The 23161-nt window shown below is 55.3% G+C and overlaps 6 protein-coding genes across 6 annotated transcripts; 2 read left to right on the top strand and 4 right to left on the bottom strand.

Annotated features, from left to right (window-relative positions):
• Window positions 1–245: 245 nt before the first annotated feature.
• F5144DRAFT_234746 (uncharacterized protein) lies at window positions 246–1237 on the bottom strand. Its single transcript, XM_066783283.1, has 2 exons — window positions 979–1237; window positions 246–924 (listed from the first exon to the last, which is right to left on the bottom strand). Exons 1-2 carry the CDS (start codon window positions 1124–1126, stop codon window positions 290–292), a joined length of 783 nt encoding a protein of 260 aa, XP_066643026.1. The 5' UTR covers window positions 1127–1237; the 3' UTR covers window positions 246–289.
• Window positions 1238–1542: 305 nt separating this feature from the next.
• F5144DRAFT_234891 (uncharacterized protein) lies at window positions 1543–2124 on the bottom strand. The gene is made up of 2 exons (XM_066783285.1): window positions 1701–2124; window positions 1543–1649 (listed from the first exon to the last, which is right to left on the bottom strand). Exons 1-2 carry the CDS (start codon window positions 1941–1943, stop codon window positions 1581–1583), a joined length of 312 nt encoding a protein of 103 aa, XP_066643025.1. The 5' UTR covers window positions 1944–2124; the 3' UTR covers window positions 1543–1580.
• A 539-nt stretch (window positions 2125–2663) lies between these two features.
• F5144DRAFT_602652 (uncharacterized protein) lies at window positions 2664–5225 on the top strand (the record flags this gene model as incomplete). The annotated part of the gene is made up of 1 exon (XM_066791226.1): window positions 2664–5225. The coding sequence occupies one exon, from the start codon at window positions 2664–2666 to the stop codon at window positions 5223–5225; it is 2562 nt and encodes an 853-aa protein (XP_066643024.1).
• A 245-nt stretch (window positions 5226–5470) lies between these two features.
• Window positions 5471–9121, bottom strand: F5144DRAFT_572437 (P-loop containing nucleoside triphosphate hydrolase protein). The gene is made up of 6 exons (XM_066788889.1): window positions 8737–9121; window positions 8530–8561; window positions 8222–8470; window positions 7709–8160; window positions 5879–7654; window positions 5471–5823 (listed from the first exon to the last, which is right to left on the bottom strand). Exons 1-6 carry the CDS (start codon window positions 8742–8744, stop codon window positions 5806–5808), a joined length of 2535 nt encoding a protein of 844 aa, XP_066643023.1. The 5' UTR covers window positions 8745–9121; the 3' UTR covers window positions 5471–5805.
• A 764-nt stretch (window positions 9122–9885) lies between these two features.
• Window positions 9886–12002, bottom strand: F5144DRAFT_234714 (organic solute transporter Ostalpha-domain-containing protein). Its single transcript, XM_066783282.1, has 4 exons — window positions 11886–12002; window positions 11746–11833; window positions 10696–11697; window positions 9886–10638 (listed from the first exon to the last, which is right to left on the bottom strand). Exons 2-4 carry the CDS (start codon window positions 11797–11799, stop codon window positions 10099–10101), a joined length of 1596 nt encoding a protein of 531 aa, XP_066643022.1. The 5' UTR covers window positions 11800–11833; window positions 11886–12002; the 3' UTR covers window positions 9886–10098.
• A 505-nt stretch (window positions 12003–12507) lies between these two features.
• On the top strand, window positions 12508–23052 carry F5144DRAFT_532923 (uncharacterized protein). Its single transcript, XM_066786979.1, has 3 exons — window positions 12508–12860; window positions 12934–12969; window positions 13041–23052. Exons 1-3 carry the CDS (start codon window positions 12814–12816, stop codon window positions 22741–22743), a joined length of 9786 nt encoding a protein of 3261 aa, XP_066643021.1. The 5' UTR covers window positions 12508–12813; the 3' UTR covers window positions 22744–23052.
• Window positions 23053–23161: the final 109 nt, after the last annotated feature.

The raw sequence follows: 23161 nt of genomic DNA, 5'->3' as shown, positions 1-23161 counted from the left end.
ATGCCTGCCTCAGACTTGATCTTATGAAGCAGCCCCTGGTGTCACGAGAGAGAGACATCGGGACTCATTTTCCCAGCCCGCAACCGCCCTAGTCAACTCATGCTCTTCCTACCCGACAAGCCCTCGCTCAAAACCAGGCTAGCCCTCGAGGGTATCATCACCAACCATCATAAAACAAACCACCTCCCACAAACAAAAACCAACTCCCAGCCACCAACCTCCAACCCCCTAACCCACCAACCAACCCCTCCCCACGACCCCCATGTCAGCCAAGCACACCACCCATCATTCAGCTCTTCCCCACCACCCGCTGCACCCTCTCCAACAGCAATCGACTCTCCCGCCCGATCTTGACGCGCCCGTCCCGGCCGGGGGTCTTGGCCTTGGCCATAGCCCTGCGGTAGCGCTCGCGCTCGGCCACGCGCCGCTGCCGCTCCTGCTCGTGCCGCGCCGCCTCGGCCGCCCGTTCTGCTGCGGCCTGCTTCGCGCGCTCGGCGGTGGCGAGCTCTTTGGTGTAGTAGTCGGGTTTGTGGTGGTGGTGGTGCTTGCGCTTTTGGCGCGGGTTGTCTTGTTGGTCGGTTTGGTTTTGGGGGTGTGGTTGGGCGGGGTCGGTCTCGGTCTCGTCTGTGGGTTGTTGTTGTTGTTGTTGTTGTTGTTGTCGTTGTCGCTGTTGACGTTGTGCGGGTGGTTTGGGGAGGGAGGAGGGCGCATCGAGCATGGCTTGCCGCTCCGGGTGGATCTGGGCGGGGGCTGGCTCGGTGCCGTCTTCTCCTCCTTGGTCTGAGTGGGTGGTGGGTTCGGAGTTGTTTTGGGTGTGGTCTTCGGGTGCTGGGGCTGAGGCCTGCTTCTGGTGCTCTGCCTTGATTTTGGCGTATTGCTTTTTTACTTTGGCTTTGGTGATGAGGTCTTTCTTGATCTTGGTCACTGTACATCGTAGGTTAGTTTATGCCGGCAATGGTCTGGAAAAGGGAGCAGTACCTTTGCGTCGCCAGGCACCGTCGGGGAGGTTCTCGGGTCCCACGCGGAATCCATGCTTGGCTTTTTTTGGTTTTCTGGTGTCGTCGGCCGTGGGAGGAGCACCAGCATCAACGGCGGCAGCTTCGTCTCGGGAGCGCTTAGAAGGCATGGTTAATTGCAAAATCGTGTCTAGATGTTTTGTTCTGTTCCTTAGCCGCGATGTGGTTCGCCGACAGAGATGGAATTATTTTTTGGCTGCGATAAACGACGATAACGAAGTTGACCCGCTCAGGCCCCGCTCCCAGGCCTGGGTGCCGACGGAACCTTCGACTAGGAACGAAAAGAAGGCCGTGAGTCTACTTTTTATTAATTCGGTCTCGTTTATTTGATTTATGTTACTCGGTTTTATTTATATCTCCGTCTTTTTTATAATCTTTCTCTTTCTCTTTTCTTTCTTTCTTGTTTCTTTTTCGAGTTCGACTTTTTTGGCCAGAAGGTGGGCGGTGAGAACCAACCCCCACAGCTCCAACACCCATGCTCTCGCTTAATTGGACCCTTCTTCAATCATGCATGCATAACTTCGTCAGTTTCCGTCATTCGGCTTGCAGGTTTCATCCACATCCTCAACATCGAAATACTGTGTGTCCGATCAACAACGAATGGGTGCAACGTCTAGGTTGCTTGCAGATTTGGTACGATACCCTTCCTTCCCCCCAAATAAACTCATAACTAAATGGATAAATGGTTAACGGCTGCAATTTTACCAACAGCAGGTTCTGGAGTTCCGGGTGGTCCCGAGTGGCAATGACGCATGATGGAGCGTCTGATCCAATCCGGCAAGATTGGCCAACCCACCCCCCTTGGCAGCAGTTGGCGCAACAGACAGTCTTATAGCTAGCTGGCTGGCTGGTTACTGTCTTGCAGCAAGATAGTGTGGTAGTGTATGTGTGGTAATAAACAAATAGTAAGATACCGACCGCTATCATCAAGACTAGGTAGGTACCTAGGAATCATCCCATTCTGTAACCCCGAGACATGCCAGGCGCGCCGTTTCAGTGGGTTCTTACTCCATACAGTGTGGGCATCAGCGGTAATCAACCCCATGTCCCGCTAAAACAAGCCCCATGCCACGGCCCACGTTGCAGTCATCTGTTTAACGGCACGAATGGGTCGCTTCAGACCAATGCATCCGCTTTCACCCAGTTCACCTGGGACTTCCTCCGCTCCTTCTACAATAAAGTTTTGGGAAAAATGACTAACAAACTGCTTGTGTGTTCCGTTGCCCGATCTCCGCCCAACTATAAATTACTATCTTTTGGTGGCATGAGATTTTCATGAAAAAGCAGGCTGTCAAGGTTGTGTCTTAAAAATACCTACAAAGAAAGTACCGACCGGGATCCAGCATCCTTCTCTCACGCCTTTCCGCCCGCCCTGGGCCGCCTTCCCGCCAACTAGAACCTCTGTTGGGTCTCGTGTGACTGCCTACCTGACTTGTTTCCGACTTATTTTCCACTACCTCCCACAAAAGCACAGCACTGCGCCGCCTTCAACTACCATCACGTTTTTTGTTCGCCGCTTCAGGGCAGAAGCATGGGTGGATGGGTGGTATGGGTGGCGTAGAACCTCCGCCTTTCCATAACCGGAGTCCGCACCATCGTCATCGTCATCGTCATAACCATTGTTGTCTGTAACATCACAGCTCGAAAATGCCTCTACTCTATGGAGACGATATACGCCGGGGGGGATCGGGGGATGGCGGCTCACAAGGCCCCGAGTCTGCCCCCGTCCCGATACAAACACCACCGGGAATGGCCAGGTGGCAGCACTCCCGCCGTCTTTCAGAAGAAAGCATCCGGACCGAACTTTGTGAAGGGCCCGTCCCAGATAGCCCTCCCAGACCATCCACGCCCCAGGAAGCCGTCTCTCATGCGGTTTGCAATAGGGCCGAACTCATCGAGCGGTTGAAGCGAGGCGAGAGCCCGACCTGGGTCCCGAATCACCACGTACATCGTGAACCCCAGCCGGATTTCGGTACCTCGTGGCTGAGCGAAGAAAAGCTAGAATCTTTGTTCCATCAGAATAAAGGCGCTTCACCACCCAGGACGCCTCAGTTGGCAGACTCGGGCTCTCCTGGTTTGCTACCTGCGCCCACCATCACCCCGGAAAAGCAGGGCCAGCAAAGTATCGGCTCGCCATCGCAGGAAGGGTTGAATATTGAACGCCCGCGGTCGGCCCTCCACAGCGGAAACTTCACTCCGGTAGAACTGTCTCCACGGTCGGGAGGCACAGAGGACACTATCTTGCCGGACAGCGAGATTCATTTTCCCTCTGCCAACGCTGGATGGATAGGCACATCCCCCCCAAGGGACTATGCGGCGTTCGACTTTGCCAGGCGCAGAGCCGATTATAGAAGAGAGGCCTTCAGATCTGGCCCTCCTTCTTTGAGCTCTTCGCTCTCTTCGAGTTTTGCATATCAGCCGCCAACGAGCCCCCTGGTTCAGTCAGAAAGCAACGAGGACCTCGACTTTACCTTGCCGCTCGATAATTTCAACATAGACGCAAACAGTCCTCGCAACCCTCGGCGCCATACCCTAAATCTCGGCCACTCGCCCTTTGCAAACTCGGCCAGCCACAGGCAGTCACCTCTTCGTCGGGAGAGCACCTATCCGTACCAAGCACACCAACCTCGGCGGTCCCTGAGTTCGACTCCAAATCTCTTCTTCACCGGGACCTCCCCACAGACGCCCACACCTTTCCGGTCCCGGCGGCCGTCGCTCGGTTCGGAAGCATCCCCCTTACACCATGCATCTATGGTGGGTTCTTACGAAGAAAGCATCCTCAGAGGCCGCATGTCCACGACTCCCTCTAGACCCCTGGAATTCACGGCACAGATTGGGGTTCTCGGTCTTGGAAAGTGCAAAGCGAGCCTCCGCTGCCCAGCTCATGTAACGCTGCCATTCTCGGCCGTCTTTTACAACTACTCCAGCACATCCTCCGAGGGAAACAAGGTGGAAGACGGGCCAAGTCCCTACGTTGGCCAGATTGATCTCGAGAACGGGTTGCCAAACCCCGAAGAGTCGCAGCGGGCGAAGAGGAAACTGCAATCCCGGTACCAAGATCTTAAGAGCACACGAGAAGAAGGGCCGCGGGCCCGTGAAATCCCAGCCGAGCTTTCAGACGGCGAGGGGGCCTCTAAGACTACGACGTCTAAGCGGCCCTCCAGAACGCCGAGGGCGCCCCCTGGTGGAGGCTACCGCATCCCGGAGAAGGGTCAGCTACAGATCGTCATCAAAAACCAAAATAAGACCGCCGTCAAACTCTTCCTCATACCGTATGACCTAGCAGGCATGGAGCCCGGCACCAAGACATTCATCCGCCAGCGCAGCTACTCAGCGGGGCCCATCATCGAAACAGGAATCCCTAAAGACGCTGCGACTCTCGGTTCCGACCGTCCTACTCTACGCTACCTCCTCCACCTACACATATGCTGCCCTTCCAAGGGGCGCCATTATCTCTACAACTCCATCCGCGTCGTTTTCGCCAACCGCGTCCCCGACGGCAAGGAGAAGCTCCGCATCGAGGTTACTTACCCGGACCCCCGATTTGCCCCTTACAAGCCAGTGCGTGTGATGCGCCCGTTATCGACGATGAATATCCACGCCACCGCCACTGGTACTAGTATGCCCTCCGCCGCCACCATGGCCGCAGAGCAGGCCTTCCGTCGACGCAGCCTGGGCTTTCCCGGACACGGCCAGCACCCCCTCTACCACCACCACCACCACCACTACCACCACCACCAGCAGCACAACAACCCCTTCCCCAACCCAGAGCAGGAGGACCACCGCCCCCAGGACGCACAGCCCAACCCATTCAGACGCCTCAACACCATCCCCATCACCCACCCCGGGCAAGGCGGCCACTCCCGCACACCCACGCCAATGCCAGGCCTAGAGATGACGGGCGCGTCCAAACCCGAAACAGCAACCTACGGCAAGCTCAACAAAGGCGACATCGGCTACGGCGGCGTCCGCGGCGCACACCCCAGCAACAATACTCACCGATGCGATAACAATAACAACGAAAACAACAACCATTACCCCAACACCACCGCCACCACAGGAAGTGCAGAACCAGGCGTAGCAACAGAGGGTCTCCTCTCCAAACGCCTCCGCTCGCTTGGCGTACAGTACCCTCCCATCCCAGCGCCGCCGTCGTCACCTCCACTGCCGCCACCGCAACCAGAGCAGGGCGGGGCGAGAGAGCTGTAGATGGGGAGCGTGACAAACTAGGCTGGATGGGTGGGTGTCGGTTTGGCGATGATAATGATGCTAAAAGAATGAGCGAGATATGTATGTACATATGTATGATTTGGGAGGTGGTGTATACAGTATGAGTATGATGAAGCGGGGTTGATGCCATGGATGCCCCCAAGCATCTACGGAAGATGCGCAGGGAATAGGTCCCATGAATGAGGAGATATCTTGGGTGGCTTGAAGCGGATATGGAAATGGTACTATAAAACAGTACTTCATAGCAAGATCATTACATTTTACGACTACCTAGTCAATCACTTCACATCATCAACAATGAATGCTAGTTAACATGGGTAACCGTAATAAATCATTTCTCCGTTACTACAAATAGGCCGGGATCAATGTGGCGATAAAGCTTGGGTGCCAGTGACTCTCCGTGGGTTGCCCTTCACCACCATCGTCCCTCCTGTGTTGCTTGCTCTCATGCTCCTTGAGCCCGTTCAGCCATTGGGAAATACAACTTGTCCCAGCGACTCGGCTCTTATGGCACTGAGGGCGTGAAGCAGCGATTTACACGCTGATCGGAAGGCGCCGCTTAAAGCTTGTCGTAGTACTAGGCAATGCGTTAGCAGCTGTGGCTGAATGAAAACACCCAAACAAAAACTTACGTTGTCAACGCCCGGGACCTCGACCTTGATACCCTTGCGCTTGCGCATCTCCTGCACAATTTGGCCAACCTTGCTAGTGCTATCCAGAGGAGAGCCACCAGGGAGGACCTGCCAGTGGTCGAAGACGGACTGGGGGAAGGCTTGGCCGGAGGTGCCCTGGCGCAGATCGGCGTTGAAGCCGAAAGACTCCATGACAGGGAGGTAGGCCTTGATGGTGAAGAGAGGAGTACCGGGGCGCTGCTCCTCGTTGAAGACGTGGCCTCTCCGGCGGGTAAGGACACCGTAGACACCACCCATGGCCTGCTCGGGCACCTGGATTTCGACCAAGAAGACGGGCTCGAGAAGGCCGGGCTCGGCCAGGAGAGTGGCAGCGTAGAGCACACGACGAGCGGTAGGAATGACCTGACCACCACCACGGTGGATGGCATCGGCGTGCAGGGTAACATCAAGGATGTTGAAGCGGATGCTGCGCATGGGCTCCTCAGCGACGGGACCCTCACGGGTGGCCCATTGGAAACCGGAAACGACAGAGTCCTTGATTTCGTTGAGGTACTGGACGGCCTTGGTCTGGTCAACGAGCAAGTTGGCGCCGTTAGTGTCAGGCCCGAAAGCCCAGATCTTGCGGGCATCGGTGACGTCCCAGCCGAAGTCATCGGCAAGAATACGCGCGCGCGCCTTAAAGTCGTCACGGGGAGTGATCTTGCCATCTTCGATCGCCTTGGAAACCTCCTCGTCCAACGGCTCAGCAACCATGTACAGACGGTTGTGCTTGTTGGGCGACTTGGAGAGGGCAGTCATGCTGGACTTGCCAGCGACGGTCTCACGGTACTGGACGACGGGGTCCGAGATGATGAGAGGGACACCAGCGTGGTCCTCCTCGAGATCCTTCAAGCAAATCTCGAGATGGAGTTCGCCAGCACCGGCAACAACGTGCTCGCCGGACTCGTTAGTCATGGTCAGGACGCAAGGATCCGACTTGGACAGACGCTTGAGACCTTCGACAAGCTTGGGAAGATCCTGAGCGTTCTTGACCTGCACGGACCGCTGCACGACGGGCGACACGGAGAATTTCATGACCTTCATGTTGTGCGCCGTGTCGCTGGTGGTGAGGGTACCGGACTTGAGCAGGAACTGGTCGATACCGACCAGGCCGACAATGTTACCCGCGGGCATATCGTCGATGGGCTCGACCTTGCCACCCATCATGAGGACAGTGCGCTGGATGGCCTTGATGAACAGGTCGTCCTTCTTGCCCGGGGTGTAGTTGGGGCCCTGGATGCGGACCTTGAGGCCGGAGCGGACGGTACCGGAGAACACACGGCCGAAGGCGTAGAAACGGCCCTTATCGGAGGTCGGCACCATCTTGGAGACGTAGAGCATGAGCGGGCCCTTGGCATCGCAGTCACGGATGCCCACGCAGGCCTCGTCATCAGGAGAACCCTCGTACAGGGTCTCGGCACGGTACTTCTGAGCCGTGACGGGCGAGGGGAGGTGGAGAATCATCATCTCCAACAGGCAGTCGGCGGCCGGCAGGAAGGTCTTCATGACAGCCTTGAGGAGCTGCTTGCCCTCCTTCTCACGGTCGTCGGGTGAAAGCTTAAGGTTGAGCTTCTCGAGGAGGCTGGCAGTTTCCTCCTTCTTGAAGTTCATGACAGCGGAGAAGATCTTGAAGATAGGGTCCAGGATGAACTGGCAGAAGGCACGGTCGAGCTGCTTGCCCTCGTGGGTGCCGGACTTAGACCACTTCTTGGTGGCAGGGTTGAAGTAGCTGTCGCCCTACATTTTGTTAGATGAAGCTGGCCAGACCTACAAAAACGGCGCATCACTCACCCAGAGACGCTCCATCATCTTGTTGCGGTCAACACCAAACTTCTTGGCGTACCGGGTCGCGAACTGACGGATGGTGAAGGCCCAGCCGTGGAGACCGGAGCCGAAAGCGACAGTGCCGCGGTCAGGGTAGACCTGGACATCACCAAGAGCCTTGTCGAAGTAGGTGGAGATAATGACGTTCACCGACTCAATGGTACGGGAGAAGGATTGGTAGAGATCCTCCTTGGAGACCTGAAGCTCGAGGAGCGCACGGTCGACCTTGTTGATGATGACAACGGGCTTGATGCGCTCACCGAGAGCCTGACGAAGCACGGTCTCGGTCTGGACGCACACACCTTCAACGGTGTCGACGACGACGAGAGCACCGTCGGTGACACGGAGAGCAGCAGTGACTTCGGAAGAGAAATCAACGTGACCGGGCGAGTCGATCAGGTTGATGAGGAAGTCCTTGCCTGCAGCAGGTATCAGCATTCTGCCGCTTGCCTAAACCGGCGCCGTCGGAACAAGACCTACCGTTCGAAGCCTGGCCAACAATGTCCTTAAGATCTTCCTCCTCGGGAAGGGTGCCGTAGAGGGAGATGGCCGTGGACTTGATGGTGATACCACGTTCTTGTTCGTCCGCTCGGGTATCTGTCGCCCGAGCCTCACCGGCCTTGCCGGACGAGATAATACCGGCCTTGGCCAACAGGGAGTCGGTAAGAGTGGACTTGCCGTGGTCGACGTGCGCAATGACGGACATGTTGCGCACGTTCGTGGGCTTGTCTGTGGCCGAGTCAGTAACGGATCCGGAGGCATGTGCCAGTCGGCCTGCGCGGACTCACCCATCAATTGACGGATCTCATCGATCGTGAAGCTGTTGGGGCGCCATGGTCAGCATCTTTGCCCTCGACATTGGCCACCACCGGGTGGCTGTCTTATCTCCGGGGCGGGGTAGTGAAGGCCAAAGACGCGCATCGCAAAAGATGCAAATGCGCGACAATGGAGTTCGATCGAGGATGTGGACAAGGGGAGCTCGAAGCAGGACTTACTTCACCATCTTGGCGGTATTGAAGGATACCTGCTAAAATGGGTTTGTTGGATGTCTGGTGAAGAATCTCCAGAGAGGAGAGAATTTTTTTCTTCCCCAGGTCAAGTCGGTTAGCTAAAAGTTGGGCGGGCCTAAGAGATGTGACAGGGATCCCGGAGTCCTGCTTAGTGGATCAGCTCTCAGCCCTCGACCGATAGCAATAAACGGGAGGAGACTGGTGAAGGGAAAGGCACGGAGGGCAGTGGAAGTGGAAAAGCCAGCTGTTCCGAGCCTTTAAAATTGCGGTTGTGAGGGAGGAAAAAAGTGATCAGAGTGGGGAGGAAGGAGGGGTAAAGAAATGGTGGGGCAATGCGATATCGATCTGCGGCCCCTCCATTGGCCCCCTGTTGTGCGCCGGCTGTTACAACTGGGCGGCCGAGGGTCAAGCCCTGTTTTGCCCCTCCTCACTTAATCCGGGCAGAAAGGAACCCCGCACCTGGCGGGTAGGTAGTGAAGAGTTTTGTGGAACAATGTACTTACTTTGATTCTGCAGATGCTTGAGCTTTGCTGGAAAGCAGTTGTGTGTGTGTGGGTGTGAGATATGGATGGAATGCACCTGATGAGGAAAGCAGGAACGGGGCGGCCAGAGCCGTTTTTATAGGGCAGAGCTGCGGACTGCAATCAGCTCTCTGCGGACTGCAATCAGCTCTCTGCGGACTGCAATCAGCTCTCTGCGAACGCCTGGAGCTTGGGCCCTCTCTTCTGCTTGTATGTACCTATGTACAGTTGACGTAAGGTATTAGGTCAAGCATTGGCCCCTCTTTTTACCAGGTAGATGCTAGGCCGTTGTTTAAGGCGACGAATGAGAAAAACACATGGAAGCGATGAGCCATTCGGCGTGCTAGACTTAGCTCCAGTTTTCGGACGGGTGGCCAAAGTGAGCATCTAAACATGGTCATATGAAGCCCGTTTCGATCGGCCAGGTGACCAAACTGGCAACATCAAAACACGCCGCATCAACGAAAAGTTGTTCCGACGCTGGGGAAGGGTGTTCCAAATGTGTCATCGGCGGGTAACGGGCTACCGCTGTGACATCATGATGGCATGAATGTTGAGACGGAACGTAATGGTGTTGAGCGAATACCTTGTACGAAGGCGCTAGCAGACTTTACCAGCAGTGAATAAATAAATAAAATACCGGTATAACTCGTTTATAATACCACAAATCCCACAACAACTCCGGTGCAATGCTCAATCCATCCATGTATGTACATATACAGAAGTATAGCCTCTTGGAGGCTGACGGGGTATCAAATGACCTCCCCAAACGACTCCGCGCTCAGCAAAAAAAGAAGTGAAAACGAAGCGGATAGGTCGTTACTTATCACCTCCCCCAAACATTCCGAAACTCATCTTCTCCATCGACGCCATATTTCGGGCTAGGGTTACGATCCATCCCGCTGTCTCCCCCCTGCTCGTCCGCGTCGCGGGATATATCTCCTGTTGGGTCATCATCCTCCAGTGGGACGTGACTCTGCCGGGCGGGCCTCGCAGTTTCTTGATGAGGTTTGTGCTGCCCGCTGTCCGTATCCACTTCGAAATCGTCCTTGGTAATCTCTGTATGTGTCCCAATGGTGGGACCATACGCGATCTCAAGGGGGTCCAGGCCTGCTTCGTGCGTCGAGCCGGGGGTTTGGGCTTCAGCGAGCGCCTTCTTCTTGCCCTTCTTATCCCCGGCGCCCGCCTGGGGCCCCTCTGGCGCCTGCTTTTTCCGCCTCTCTAGAGGGGCATCTGGATTCAGGGTCGGAACTGAGCTCGACGAGGCGCGCTGATAAAAGCTCCCGGTGGGCGTGTTTTGATAAAGGCTGGGGTGTGGCGACATATACCGCACGCTCGCAGGCTCACTGGCTGTGATGACAGGGTACTATGGGCATGTTATTAGTTCACCAGAGCTAGCGACGAAAGACAGTTGGCCACTCACGTTCCAGTCTCCGTACTCAAGCTTCCTCGCATTTTCGTATAGAAGCTCCTCGCTGGGATCAAGTATCGGCTCCTCATGGCTGTTGGTGTGTGGTGACAGGGACCCGTTCCTCCTGCTTGGCTCGCCGTTGGCCCCCAAGAGGGGTGTCGTTTGGTTGATCTCGTCCGGCCTTGGTATCCAGTATTTCCCCTTCCCTCCTCGTTCATACCGCATCCCGTCCTTAATCCGAGCTAGTCGTGAGCGAGAAGCCTCGTGGGCCATAATCTTGTCTCCGGAGTCAAAAATACGATATCCGTATTTGTCCCCTGAAAAGGTCTCCTTGGAGTCTTGAATGAGGTCGCGGATTCCAAAAGCATCTCTTGCCGCATACCGCACAGGCATCCTGGCCGAAGCGATCCGGTTGTCCGCAAAATCATGCCACGAGAAGGCGTACCAGTGGGCGACTGCAAACGCCGGCATTTCTATGCAGATTAAGAAGTCCTGAATGGCCGCGGCCAGATTGTCGGGAGTGTAGCCTTCGACTTGATCTGGGATGGCGCCCAGCCAGACCAAGATGGATAGCAAAAAGCCCTGCCAGTACGAGGCAAAGATGACGAGTTTGACGCAGAGAAATTTGGGGACCGGCCGGAAGGGTTTCAGGTCGTTGTGCATGCAAACCCAGAACAGCCCCAGCGAGTAGAGACTGACGGTGACACTGATGTTGTAGATTATGCCGCTCCAGAAATAGCCCGAATTAAGCCCAATATAGCCCTCCTGATATGTGCCAGTAGCCTTCATGATAATTGCCGCCAGCGACAGGGTCGGCTTCAGCCACGCGTATTGCAGAATACCACGCTTTATGGCGAGAAATGTGTGTGGGTCGGATATGTCTACGCGCGGTAGCGCATGATTGAGCGGCCATAGATGGTCAACCGGCTCCCGGCCGTGCGTCATGATGATGAGAGCTCGTTCACCGCTGAGGTAGTTGATCAACAGCTGGAAGAAGGTGTAGATGGTGAAAGCCTAGGCAAGTCAGTTACCGGCCAGTCACGGCATTGAAATAGGCAGTACCTCGTAGATATCTCGGATAGGGCTGAGGAAGTCGGCCGCTGTCCGTGAGACCATGCTAGTCCAGGAAGCAACCGAGTATATGGGGATTCTAGGTGCGGGTCAGCGCGCCGATAATACAAAGGTCAAATTTGTGGCCATACATGAGCAGGATGCGAACCACATATCGTTGCAATAGGGGCTTCCGGTAGTTCTTCCTGTATAGTATAGTCGCGATAAGTAGGCGAACCACTGGGGCCCAATCGGACTGTTCTTACGTTTGCAGCCATATCGAGCTATTCCAAGAGACGGACAAGCATGTCAGCAACCTTGTACGATAGAGTGGTCAACCAAGAGAAGAGCTGTCTCCTACACGATGGACATCAGCGTCGCGACGAGGGACGCGACGCCTGCGATCACGGTCGCTGCCGCCTCGAACTTCTGTCCTGTGCCTCCCCTCATTTTGTTGGGGGGCCACTGAGCATCAAAACTCCAAGATCCGGGTTTGGTCAGAAAGCCGTCATTAGGCTGCGCGGGGGCGTGTCGTTGAGAAAACGAGGCTCCAGTGTGGAATGGATGACGACGACTCCAACACACCCCCCGGACGGGAAGCCAAACATCGTGAGTGCGGGATGGACAGGGGGGTGTCCCTCTGAAGGAGCCGACTGTCCACTCAGTACCAGCGCAGCTCCCCGGCCCCACCACGAGTCCCCCCCGGCCTTGTCCCACTTGAAGACGCACGGTTCAGAATATCAGTGGGGCCTTGACCCTGCAGCTTCCTCTGATCTTCTGAAGCTTCCATGCACGCCGCCAATTGCAGTGGCTCGCGAGCTCCAGTCGCGCGCCCGTTCGCGACTTCAAATTCGGACGGGGAAGTAATTTCGACGAATTGGACTCGCATCCGCTGCTCTGGCTCCGTCATTTACTATGAAGTAACCGCCTTTATTAAATTTCTTCTTTCTACCCTCTTCGACTACAAACGGGGGCATGGAGGGCGACCCAAGTCATCTCTTTGTGGTTTAGGAGGTTCGTGGTGGTTGAATTCGGGGAGAACGAAAGAACTTAACAGCAGCGCTCCGGCTCGCGGTGAGCATGTCGAACAGCGACCCTTTCTCGCGCGATGGGATCGAGTTCCATCCGTATGTATTCCGATCCAACTCCCGATGCAGTTCCTAAGAAGATGTCCAATTTCTAACATATTCCTTCTTCCAGGCCGTTCCTTGGGGTCCTGATTGCTTGTGGCGTGCTGTCAGTATCCCCCAACCCGACGACCAATCCGACCGCCCTCACATAGCCGTTTCCGAACTGACTGATAGCAGATCAGTATTTTCCCTGTTATACTTTAACCGCGTATTCGCATCCATCGTTTCGTGGGGAATCAGAACATACACATGGCACCAGTATGGCGTCTACATCGACATCAAAGCCCTCCAAATATCCTTGCTCGCCGGCCGCATCTTCTTCACGGGTCTTCGCTACCACGGCAACAACGAGACGATTTTAGTGCAAAACGGGCACATTACCTGGGCGTACTGGCTGCGCAGGGTTCGGGAGGTGGATGTGGGGAAACGAAAAGGGGGTGAAAAGCACCCAGATGCTGCCACGGAAGAACCCTCTGCAAAGCTCCCATGCCGGGTCAAGGTATCTCTCAGGGGGCTGGAGTGGTTTATATACAACCGGAGTCCCGCATACGATTCTGTTCTTTCCGGGCTTACCGATTCTGCGGAGATCCGTCATGATACGGGTCCAGGGCAGGGCGGCCCAGGGTCGGCAGCCTCAGAACCGGTCCAGTTGCGTCGGAGGCAGTCGAGTCGGCAACAGGGGCCAGCGAGGTCTTCATCCCCGGCTCGCTTCTTAGTCAAGGCGGAAGGATTAGGCGCCGCGGATGACAATGCCGGCAACAGCGTCGAGAGGAACCCCGCGCCTAGCCCTGGCTCTTCCAGCTCCGAACATGGTGAAGCTGCAGACAATAATGCTAGCCTACCGTTACTCCTGCAGCTTCTACCGATTTACCTGACTTGCGACAAGGCGGCAATGGTGATGGGCAACGAAAACACCAAGGCTGTTCTAATAGTCAAAACAACCTCCTTATCAGGTGAAATCGATGCCTCCGAGACCGAGACGCCCGATCCATATCGTCAATACTTCCGATTCAAATTCAAGAACCCCGTGATTGAAATGAAAGACAACATGGATTTCAAAGAAGAGCAACCCGACCGGGCCGTCCGAGACAAACAGGCCGCCCAAGCCCAAGCGTCGCTTTCCCGCCCCAGGCGGTCTTTTCTCCATTGGCAAAGGCGCAGGCTTCGTGAAGGCCTCAGGAACATGATTCCGTTCTGGAATAAATCTGTCGAGTCGCTGGCCCCCTCTAGTAGAGAGATTGGGACTTCTACTAGCCAGATACCTGGGGCTGGCCGATGGCAAGGGTTGTCGCGATATCTCTCCGACGATGCTGAAGACCAAAAGTCTCGATGGGCCTCTTCCGAGTATGCAGCCGTCCCAACGCTCTTGGATAGCCCCGAGGCGTCTTTGACTCTATTTTGGGACGTGCCGAGCCGAGTTAGACCAAACGCCGTATCGTTGCAGGAGAAAATCTTGGAGCAAGCACCCAATATCAACGGCGCCGAACCCCCTGCTTGGGCAATCACCCTGTCCGTAAACGGAGGCTCTGTCAACTACGGTCCCTGGGCAGACAGGCATCGAGCAGACCTCCAGCGCATCTTCGTCCCTAGTCTCTGCAAGGACGCAGTGCCCGCCCGACCCCTGGCCCCGGGTGCATATCGGGTGCCAACGCAATTCAAGTTCTATCTTGAGCTCACCGACGCCACGACCATCCGCGTCCCGGTAAGAGAGGCATCAAAGAACTGGAGGTGGAAGGGAAAAGAGCCCGCTCCGCCAAAGCCAGGAGGTAATGACACGCGGAAGGCCCGTCGATCTAAGAAGTCGGATCCGCCTGCTGAACTCCACCAACGACCTTGCGGCTGGCTTGACCTAAAGGTTCCTGCCAACGCGACTGTGTCCTACTCTATGGATATGATTGCCGGCGCCTCCGGGTACACCAGCACTCTCGATGTGGACCTGCCCAGCACCGAAGTGACAACCAGCATCAACCACGAGCTTCTCTTGAGATCCAACCGACACAGGATATCCTGTGATTTGTCTACGCCGCTGAGTTGGAACGCTCTTCGTCAATGGTACTTCAATATCAACGCCGACGACCTGGAGCTTTACATCTTGCGAGATCATATCTTCCTCCTAATCGATCTCGTGGACGACTGGACGAGTGGGCCACTAACCGACTATTTGGTCTTCACTCCTTTCAAGTACCATCTCAATCTCCAGCTCCAGGATGTCCGGCTTTTCCTCAACCTCAACGATGCAAACATTGTCAACAATCCGACCGACTTGGAAGATAACACATACCTCATCATCTCTAGTCCGCTTCTCAGATGCGAAACATGCATCCCAATTGACCAATACAGACCAAGCGAAAATGCCATTCCCTTCGACATCCGTGCCGACACTGCTGTGATCGACCTTCACTTGCCGCCGTGGAACACATATGCACAGTTCCTCACCTCCAAGGAAGTTGGGCGGCTCGAGAGTCTGGCTATTCAGGGCGCCTACCATTATAATGCGACCACCTCGCCTGCAAACACCGACACCCTGGTCCTGAACATTAGTGGGCAGTCGCCGACGGCAAACCTCCATGGTTTCACCATCCGCTACTGCCTCATGGTCAAGGACAACTACTTTGGCGACGACCTCCATTTCAGGACAATGGAGGAATACCAGGAGATGCTGCGCCTGAAGGAGAACGATCCGAATGCCGAGCTTGCCAACAAGCCACCACCTAAGAAGTCGAATGACTTGGATGTCATCCTCAGCATCAGGGCCGACGATCCAAAGGTTCTGCTTCCAGCCAATCTTTACTCCTCCAACCGCCACATACAGATCGATACTGCAAGTCTGTGTCTCGATTTGCGTTTCACCAACTACTACATGGACTTGGACTTGGTGGTGGCCCCGCTGAACCTCTCGCTGGGCAACACTGAAGCCGGCGCAGAAACCCCAATCAGCGCAACATCGAGCACGCAGATGTTCATGGATGGCCTCAATGTTTATGGCCATCGCCTCTTTGGCCTTCCTCCGGCAGAGCCAACCTACATGTGCAATTGGGATCTATCGCTGGGCGCCATCACGGGCGAATGCACCACAGAGTTCTTGACGACCCTCACCGGCGCAGGCAAGGCCTTTGCATTCACGTTTGACGATGATGAAAATGCCCTAGTGCCTTTTTCTTCGGTCGTTGTTTACGATGTCACTTTCCTTCGCGTTTTCGTCCATTCGGTCCGCCTATGGCTCCACGTTGAAGAAGCTGCGTTTCTCTTCTCAACTGGGACAATCGACGTGAATTATAACGACTGGGCGCGGTCCCATTATTCCAGGAGAGCAAACATCAACATCCCGGACATCAAGCTATCTTGTTTGAACGCAGAGTTGGCGACCAGGCACAGAGCGCGCTCTCAGCACGATGTGGAGGCGGACGCGCTAGTAGAGACCAGCGTGCGGGTTGCCATCATTGGGCGCAAGGCGGACTTCTCAGGGGAAAGGAAGCTTCAGCAAGATCTTGTTCGTAAGCACGACCAGAGGACAAACAGAACCCCGTTTCTCGTCCTCTCAAACCTTGCGGATGACGATTTCATTCCTGATATTGTCGACCCCCCTGCCCAGAGTGTACCACCGGTGCCCATGCCGGTTTTCTCGGAGAATTCCAAGGGCGATGGGACGTCCCTACGGTCCAAGACGAGCTCGAGGCCGCCACGCGGCCTGCGCCATAAATCGTCGTTTTTGTCCGTTTCTAGTTCGGCACAGAGCAGTGTACTCAAGCCTTTTACATCGGGGCGATCGAGTAGGAAAGGGAAATTTCCTGAACGTCACAACTACCATTCTTCTTTGAATGCTCGCTTTGGCGAGGAACGCAACTTGCTTGCGCAAGGCCGAGAACTTTCTCCATCCACTCGCCATTCTGCCTTCTACAGTATGCCCGGAGAACAAAATGAGCAGCCGGATGCCGGTCACAATACTGTTGCTTTCTCGAGCCAATATTTCGCGCCTTACTTCCCGCTTGAGAACATCAAACCCAGCCATGGTGAAGCCATGATGCAGAGCATCGAAGAAAAAGATGGCGACTCGGCTGACCCAAATTCAATCAGCTTCGAACTGGAGGACGTTGATCCGAATTTTTTCAATGAAGACTTCGCCTATTCCAGTGTCATTCTCGAACTGCCGGCAGGCCTAACCGCGTTTTGCAACCCTACGTCTTTGCGATATGTGGCAAGCTTGCTTTCGTCTCTCCAACAAACGGATCCTGACGACGTCCTCGACTCCCTGCAGATCGACTCGATGAAAGAGATCTTCGATGCGCAAAAGGACCAGAAAATGAAGGGTCGGGTTAACGACTTGCTGGTTAAACTGCCACACCTCAACTTCCGGCTCATCAATTCTCCCGAAGTAGACTCTGTGAACCAGGCCGCCGACGAGCAGGACCAATACGATGTCTCACTCACAAAACTTTCCTTCACATCCCGGTCTCATACCACTTGGCAGGATGCTTTCAAGCCGCGGTCAAAAGCGTCTCGCAACTCATTTCACTTGAGACTGGACTCGATAGAGGTCTCGGCTGCCGAGAGGCTCCGTGGCACGGATAGCCCCCAAGCTGACGCTCTTATCCGGGTTGAGAGTGTGCTAGCTTCCCTGGGTAACAAAGATGTCACATACTTTGATGCGGAAATTGGCGGTATTCATGGCAGCACATCATCCGGAAAGATCGACTACCTGGCGTCGTTGGTTCACCGCACAGGCGTCTTGGTGTCCGATCTCGACGAGCTCTTCTCTAAAGTATCATCACAAGAGAAGATGATGGTACGAGGTTTGGTGCACCGCCTTGTCGCCGCGGGCCAAGAAGTCCCCGATCCATCTTTCTTGATACGTCCTTCTGCGATCCTGCGTTCCGCACCTCAGCATCTGCGGACCTTTGACTCTTGGAAGCTAGCCATGCGTCTTCGGCAGATGTGGACGGTCCTGGGGCCACCCGAAGTAGAGCAGATCAAGCTCGGCTCCCTTGTCCCAGTCACCAACCCAGCAGCGGAATTGAGGCACGAAGTGATCGCGGCCTTTCAAGAATGGAGGAGCTGGGACTTGAACAATATCGAGGAGAGTATGCTTCTCGGTGTGGTATTTGGGCAGTCGGCTGACGGCCCCACCCCTGCGGCCCAAGAAAAACCGACTCTTGCTGTCGTGAAGGTCAAGCATTTCCTGCTTGCTCTCAATCCCGGACCGAAGCAGAATGAAATCACTCTGGTGGACCTCACTACAAGATTCCAGAGCAAGCCGGCCACGGAAACTAAGCAAAAGGACAGCATCGGTGGGATTGCTGGCTCTTCGACTATCCTGAATGTCTCCTGCGAGGATGCCTCCATTAATTTGAACTGGGAATTGTGCGAGCTAGCAGACAATATCCTGAGGCTGGCAAAGAACATGCAATCTCGGGCATCCGTTCAACCTCCGACCAAGTCTCCGGATACCAAAGCCTTGGCTACATCAAAACAACCATCAGACGGCACGATCCACTGTGTCCTATCCCTTGGTCACGGGTCGCTGCTCCTAGAAGCCGTCAATATTTACTCGTCGTCATTCATTCACGGAGCTCAGACGTCGGTACTCGTCCAAAAGGGGCCCAACAACACGACGGACACAAACCTTATTCTCAACTGCGACTCTGCTACCACAAGCCTCCGAAGCAACCACCAGAAGCTCGCGAAGCTGATCCTAAACAAGCCCAGCGTCCTCGTTTCACACGAACTGCGGGCTAATCAGACAACCGACTCCCATACCATCAAGGCGGCAGCTAGCAATCAATATCTTAATCTGATTGTCAGGCAGGATCCCATCACTTTGGCAGAGGTCTTTGATCTCTTGGTCAGGGACGAGTTTGCGCAGCTATACAGGCTGAAGGACCAGCTCCCCTCTTCTTCCCGACCTGTCTCGTCTTCCAAAAAGCTCGCGGATCGCCTATCCGCCTTCAGAGTCAACGTAGCGCTGTTCATGGACCAGTACACCATCAGCCTGCCCCTTCTGCCCTCCCTTACTTACACGGTCCATGGGACTGTTTCTAGAGCAGCCATGGCAGCTAACTTCGGCCGAGAGATCATTTTCGATTTTGACATCAAGGAGAATTCTCATGATATGCAAGTCAAAGTCAATAATGTTTCTAGAAGCATCTCGCTTCTGCAAATCCCACCCACCAACGGACGGATCAGAAGCCATATGGGCCACGGCGAGCATTCCGTGACTGTCTTTGCATCCGTCGAGTTGATACAACTAGATGCATCCGCCGTGCACAGTTTACTCTCGGCTCTAAACCGACCTGAAATTTCCAGTGTCGTCGATGAGCTGCAACAACAGGTCAAAGCGATTCAGGAGCATGTCAAGGAAGTCACCGGAGAAGAACCGCATGTGCCTGTGGCCCCAACGGAGAAGAAACCGAAAACTATGGCTTACGCCATCCATCTGACGCTTGCCGGGCTTGAGGTATTTGGAAATAGTCCGTTGAAATCCGAGACCGGGGCACTGGCACACATCTCCTTTGCCCTCGGCAGCGTCCACCTTGGACTCTCAAATCGGCTAGAACAGCAGGGCCCGGTATTGTTATATCCGGAATTCAACGTCAACCTGCGCCGGATTACTTTCGAGATTCAAAGGGGCACCGCTGAGGCCATGAAGTCGTGTGGCAATGTTGCCTTCGGTGCTCTGATCTCAGCCTCCTCACAGGCCGGCGAGGACGGCAAGGACAAGAGGTTCTTTCACGTTAAGAGTGACGCCTTTGAGGTGAACCTATCCCCTGACACCATCTCCACCGTTGTGGATGTCCTGGGTTACATGGGCAACAAAATCAAGGACCTCGACACTTCCCGTGAGCTCGGGTACTTGCGGAAGCTCAGACAATCCAAACCACGCATTGCTATTAACGACGCAGAAACGGGAGAGGAGACTGATATCATCGACACTTTCCTGTCTTCCATCACATACAGCTTCGAGATCTGTAACATCCAAATGGCTTGGTTGGTCAACAAAGCGGACGAAAAGCCGGCCGTTGGCAAGGAAGATCTCGTGCTCTCACTCCAGAGAATTGAGCTCGGCACGCGGACCAGAAACTCGGCAAGGCTTACCATCGAAGACCTGCAGGTCCAGATATCAAACCCATCGTCTGACAAGAATATTCGGTCCCCTAACTCCGCGCTACTGCCAGAGGTCATTTTCAACGTCGCCTACGTTTCCACGGCCGATGCCCGCCGCCTGGCTTTCCAGGCAGTTGGAAAACCCCTAGATGTGCGGCTCACCTCGGGTTTTATCATACCAGCAGCCCATCTGAACGATTCCATCAGCCTGTCCTTTAAGAACATCCAGCAAGCGTCCCAAAACTGGAACCCGGGCGTCACGGCTCCTGAACCGGCTGCCGCCGATCAGCCACAGGAGGCGCCACGGAAGAACATCCTCGGCGGAAAGAGACTCGAATCTTTGCTCGTGGACGCCGATTTTGCTGGAGCCGTAGTGCATCTCACGGGTAAAAAGGTCCCCGCGGACCTAGTCTCGGCCACGAAACCAGCACGGCCGTCCAGCGCTGGAAAACAGGGGCAACCGGGTTCGGACGAAATAACCGACAGCACAACCTTGAGATCGCCGGGCCTCGCCTGGAAACTAGAGTTTACGGACAACGGAAAGGACGACCCATCACTCCATGCCGAGGTCAAGATTGATGCCTCGAGCAATATCTTGTATCCGTCCGTGGTCCCACTCGTTGTAGACATCAGCAACAACATCAAAAAGGTGGTGAGCAGTCGCGACGCCAAAAACAGCAAACCAGTCACACAAGTGCGAGAGACTGCAGCCAAGCCCAAACTCCCAGAGGAGGATAGCATCCTCACTGCGGACCCCACGGCTGTTCTCGGCCGCATGAAGCTCAACCTGGGGCTGCGCATCTGCAAGCAAGAGTTCTCGCTAAGCTGCCAGCCTATTGCGCGGGTAGCGGCCACGGCTAGTTTTGAGGATGTCTACTTTACGGCCAACACTGTTCGGTCGATGGAGCAGGGCAACTTCTTCGCCATCTCGGGCGCCTTCACGAGCCTGCAGGCGTCGGTGCAGCATGTCTATTCGAGAGAATCCACTGGCAGCTTTAGGGTGCAGTCGATCGTTCTCTCATTCCTGAACAGCAAGCATCTGAGCGGCACCAGCGGTGTGTCAGCGATTCTCAAGGTCAGTCCTATGGAGGTGTCAATCAACGCGAAGCAGCTGCAGGACTTCCTGCTCTTCCGCGAGATCTGGCTACCGCGCAAGATCGTGGACCCCTCGGCTGGGCCAGTGGCAAAACTTGTCACGGAAACATCCCAAGGGCATCTTGTGCAGCGCTACCAGCAGGTCGCCGCGACAGCCGCTTTTCCTTGGACGGCCAGCATTTCCATCTCGGCGCTGAAGATTGTCGTGGACCTTGGTCAGGCGCTGGGGCGGTCGACATTCTCCATCAACGACTTCTGGGTCTCTTCAAAGAAGACATCAGACTGGAAGCAGAACCTGTGTCTCGGTTTCAGCATGATCGGCATTGAAAGTACCGGCAGGATGAGCGGGTTCATCACACTCAATGATTTCAAGCTGCGGACAGCGATAGAGTGGCCGGAGCGGGAACAAGCGCTCAGCGAGACGCCTCTGATACAAGCATCTGTTACGTTCAGCCAGTTCAGGGTGAAGGCTGCTTTCGATTACCAGGCTTTCCTCGTTGCAGATATCACCTCACTGGGGTTCCTCATGTACAACGTCCGCCGCAGCAGAGACGGGGGCGGAGATCGGCTAATGGCCAACTTTGACGGTGAGGCTGTCCAGGTATTCGGCACAACGACCTCTGCGGCCCAGGCCATCTCGCTATACCAAGCTTTCCAGCGACTGGTTCAAGAGCGCAAAGCGAATTTTGAGGTCTCCCTCAAGGAGATCGAACGCTATATGCAGCGCAAGTCAGTTTCGGCTCCCCCGGGCGTGATGCAGCGCCTGAGCATCCCGAAACCGACGAGTGACGACGCAACCCTCAAATCGCCCATCTCGCTCGATACGGACGTCGTTGTTACTCTCAGAGCCCTTAATCTGGGCATATTCCCCGGCTCCTTCTCAGACCATCAAGTCTTCAAGATGGAGGCGCTCAACGCCCAAGCCCGCTTCGCTGCCTCGGTCGAGGACGACGGCCGCATCCACAGCATCCTAGGTCTCACGCTCGGCCAGCTGCGCATAGGACTCGCGGGGGTCCGGGCGGAGAGCGGGGCGCCCAGGTCGGTCAGCGAGCTATCGGTCGAAGACGTGGTGCGGAGCGCGACGGGCTCCCGCGGCGGGACGATCCTCAAGGTGCCGCAGGTCGAGGCCGTCATGCAGACTTGGCAGCTGCCAGAGTCGAAGCGCATCCAGTACATCTTCAAGAGCGCATTCGAGGGCAAGGTCGAGGTCGGTTGGAACTACAGCCGCATCAGCTACATCCGCGGCATGTGGGCCAACCACTCCAAGACCCTCGCCCAGACCTGGGGCAGAGAGCTGCCCAACGTGACGGCCATCAGAGTCACCGGGGTGCTCCCCGGCTCTGGCACCGCCTCCTCCTCAACCACAGCGACAACAACAACAACCACCGCCGCCGACGAAGACAAGGACAAAAAGGAACAAGACAAAAAACAACAGGACGAGCGAACCAACAAGATCACGGCCGAGGTCAAGGTGCCGCAGTCCGGGTACGAGTACGAGGCGCTCGAGCCGCCTGTCATCGAGACGCCGCAGCTGCGCGACATGGGCGAGGCCACGCCGCCGCTCGAGTGGATCGGCCTCAACCGCGACCGGCTGCCCAACCTGACGCACCAGATCGTCATCGTGGCGCTGCTGGAGCTGGCGGGCGAGGTGGAGGATGCGTATTCGAGTATTTTGGGGAGTACTTGAGAGATTTGATTTATTTTTCGATGAAGGGGTTGTTGGGTTGTTGGGTTGCTGTGCTGTTTTGGGGTGTGGGTAGAAAGGGGGTTGTCAGAGGAATGTATTAGGTTGGTTTGGTTTAGTTAAATTTGGGTGATCGCGTTGCGTTCGATCATGGATGGGGAAGCATTTGGAAGGTGAATCGGATATGTACTTTGTAACATTGCATGGTTTTGGTTTTGGGGTTTGGGATGGGATGGATCGGAACGAAATGGGATAGATGGCAGCTTAGAGACAGGGTTCGAGTATTAGTATTGTAATCAATTCGGCACAGAATCCGAAAACTAGTTTTTGTATTCGCCCCTTTTGATAGCAGATGATGAAGTGCATGGGTTGGTTGATGTGCCGTGTCGTTATTATGGGAGGGTTTAGTGTCCATGCACGC

This window comes from Chaetomium tenue, assembly GCF_020726465.1.
Source record: "Chaetomium tenue strain MPI-SDFR-AT-0079 chromosome Unknown F5144scaffold_4, whole genome shotgun sequence".
Lineage (NCBI taxonomy): Eukaryota > Fungi > Ascomycota > Sordariomycetes > Sordariales > Chaetomiaceae > Chaetomium > Chaetomium tenue.
This window is presented reverse-complemented; position numbering and strand designations above follow the sequence as displayed.

What these genes read in the sequence shown, in the direction of transcription:
- F5144DRAFT_234714 (XM_066783282.1), bottom strand. Translation starts at nt 11,799, where the DNA reads ATGGTCTCACGGACAGCGGCCGACTTCCTCAGCCCTATCCGAGATATC. An exon ending in CTATCCGAGATATCTACGAG is followed by an intron (nt 11,698 to 11,745) that starts GTACTGCCTATT and finishes TGACTTGCCTAG; the next exon opens with GCTTTCACCATCTACACCTT. An exon ending in TTGAGTACGGAGACTGGAAC is followed by an intron (nt 10,639 to 10,695) that starts GTGAGTGGCCAA and finishes ACATGCCCATAG; the next exon opens with TACCCTGTCATCACAGCCAG.
- F5144DRAFT_234891 (XM_066783285.1), bottom strand. Translation starts at nt 1,943, where the DNA reads ATGATAGCGGTCGGTATCTTACTATTTGTTTATTACCACACATACACT. An exon ending in TAAAATTGCAGCCGTTAACC is followed by an intron (nt 1,650 to 1,700) that starts ATTTATCCATTT and finishes AGGGTATCGTAC; the next exon opens with CAAATCTGCAAGCAACCTAG.
- F5144DRAFT_234746 (XM_066783283.1), bottom strand. Translation starts at nt 1,126, where the DNA reads ATGCCTTCTAAGCGCTCCCGAGACGAAGCTGCCGCCGTTGATGCTGGT. An exon ending in CGGTGCCTGGCGACGCAAAG is followed by an intron (nt 925 to 978) that starts GTACTGCTCCCT and finishes TACGATGTACAG; the next exon opens with TGACCAAGATCAAGAAAGAC.
- F5144DRAFT_572437 (XM_066788889.1), bottom strand. An exon ending in TGAGATCCGTCAATTGATGG is followed by an intron (nt 8,471 to 8,529) that starts GTGAGTCCGCGC and finishes ACTCGGCCACAG; the next exon opens with ACAAGCCCACGAACGTGCGC. An exon ending in AGATGATGGAGCGTCTCTGG is followed by an intron (nt 7,655 to 7,708) that starts GTGAGTGATGCG and finishes AACAAAATGTAG; the next exon opens with GGCGACAGCTACTTCAACCC.
- F5144DRAFT_532923 (XM_066786979.1), top strand. Translation starts at nt 12,814, where the DNA reads ATGTCGAACAGCGACCCTTTCTCGCGCGATGGGATCGAGTTCCATCC. An exon ending in GATGGGATCGAGTTCCATCC is followed by an intron (nt 12,861 to 12,933) that starts GTATGTATTCCG and finishes TCCTTCTTCCAG; the next exon opens with GCCGTTCCTTGGGGTCCTGA. An exon ending in CTGATTGCTTGTGGCGTGCT is followed by an intron (nt 12,970 to 13,040) that starts GTCAGTATCCCC and finishes GACTGATAGCAG; the next exon opens with ATCAGTATTTTCCCTGTTAT.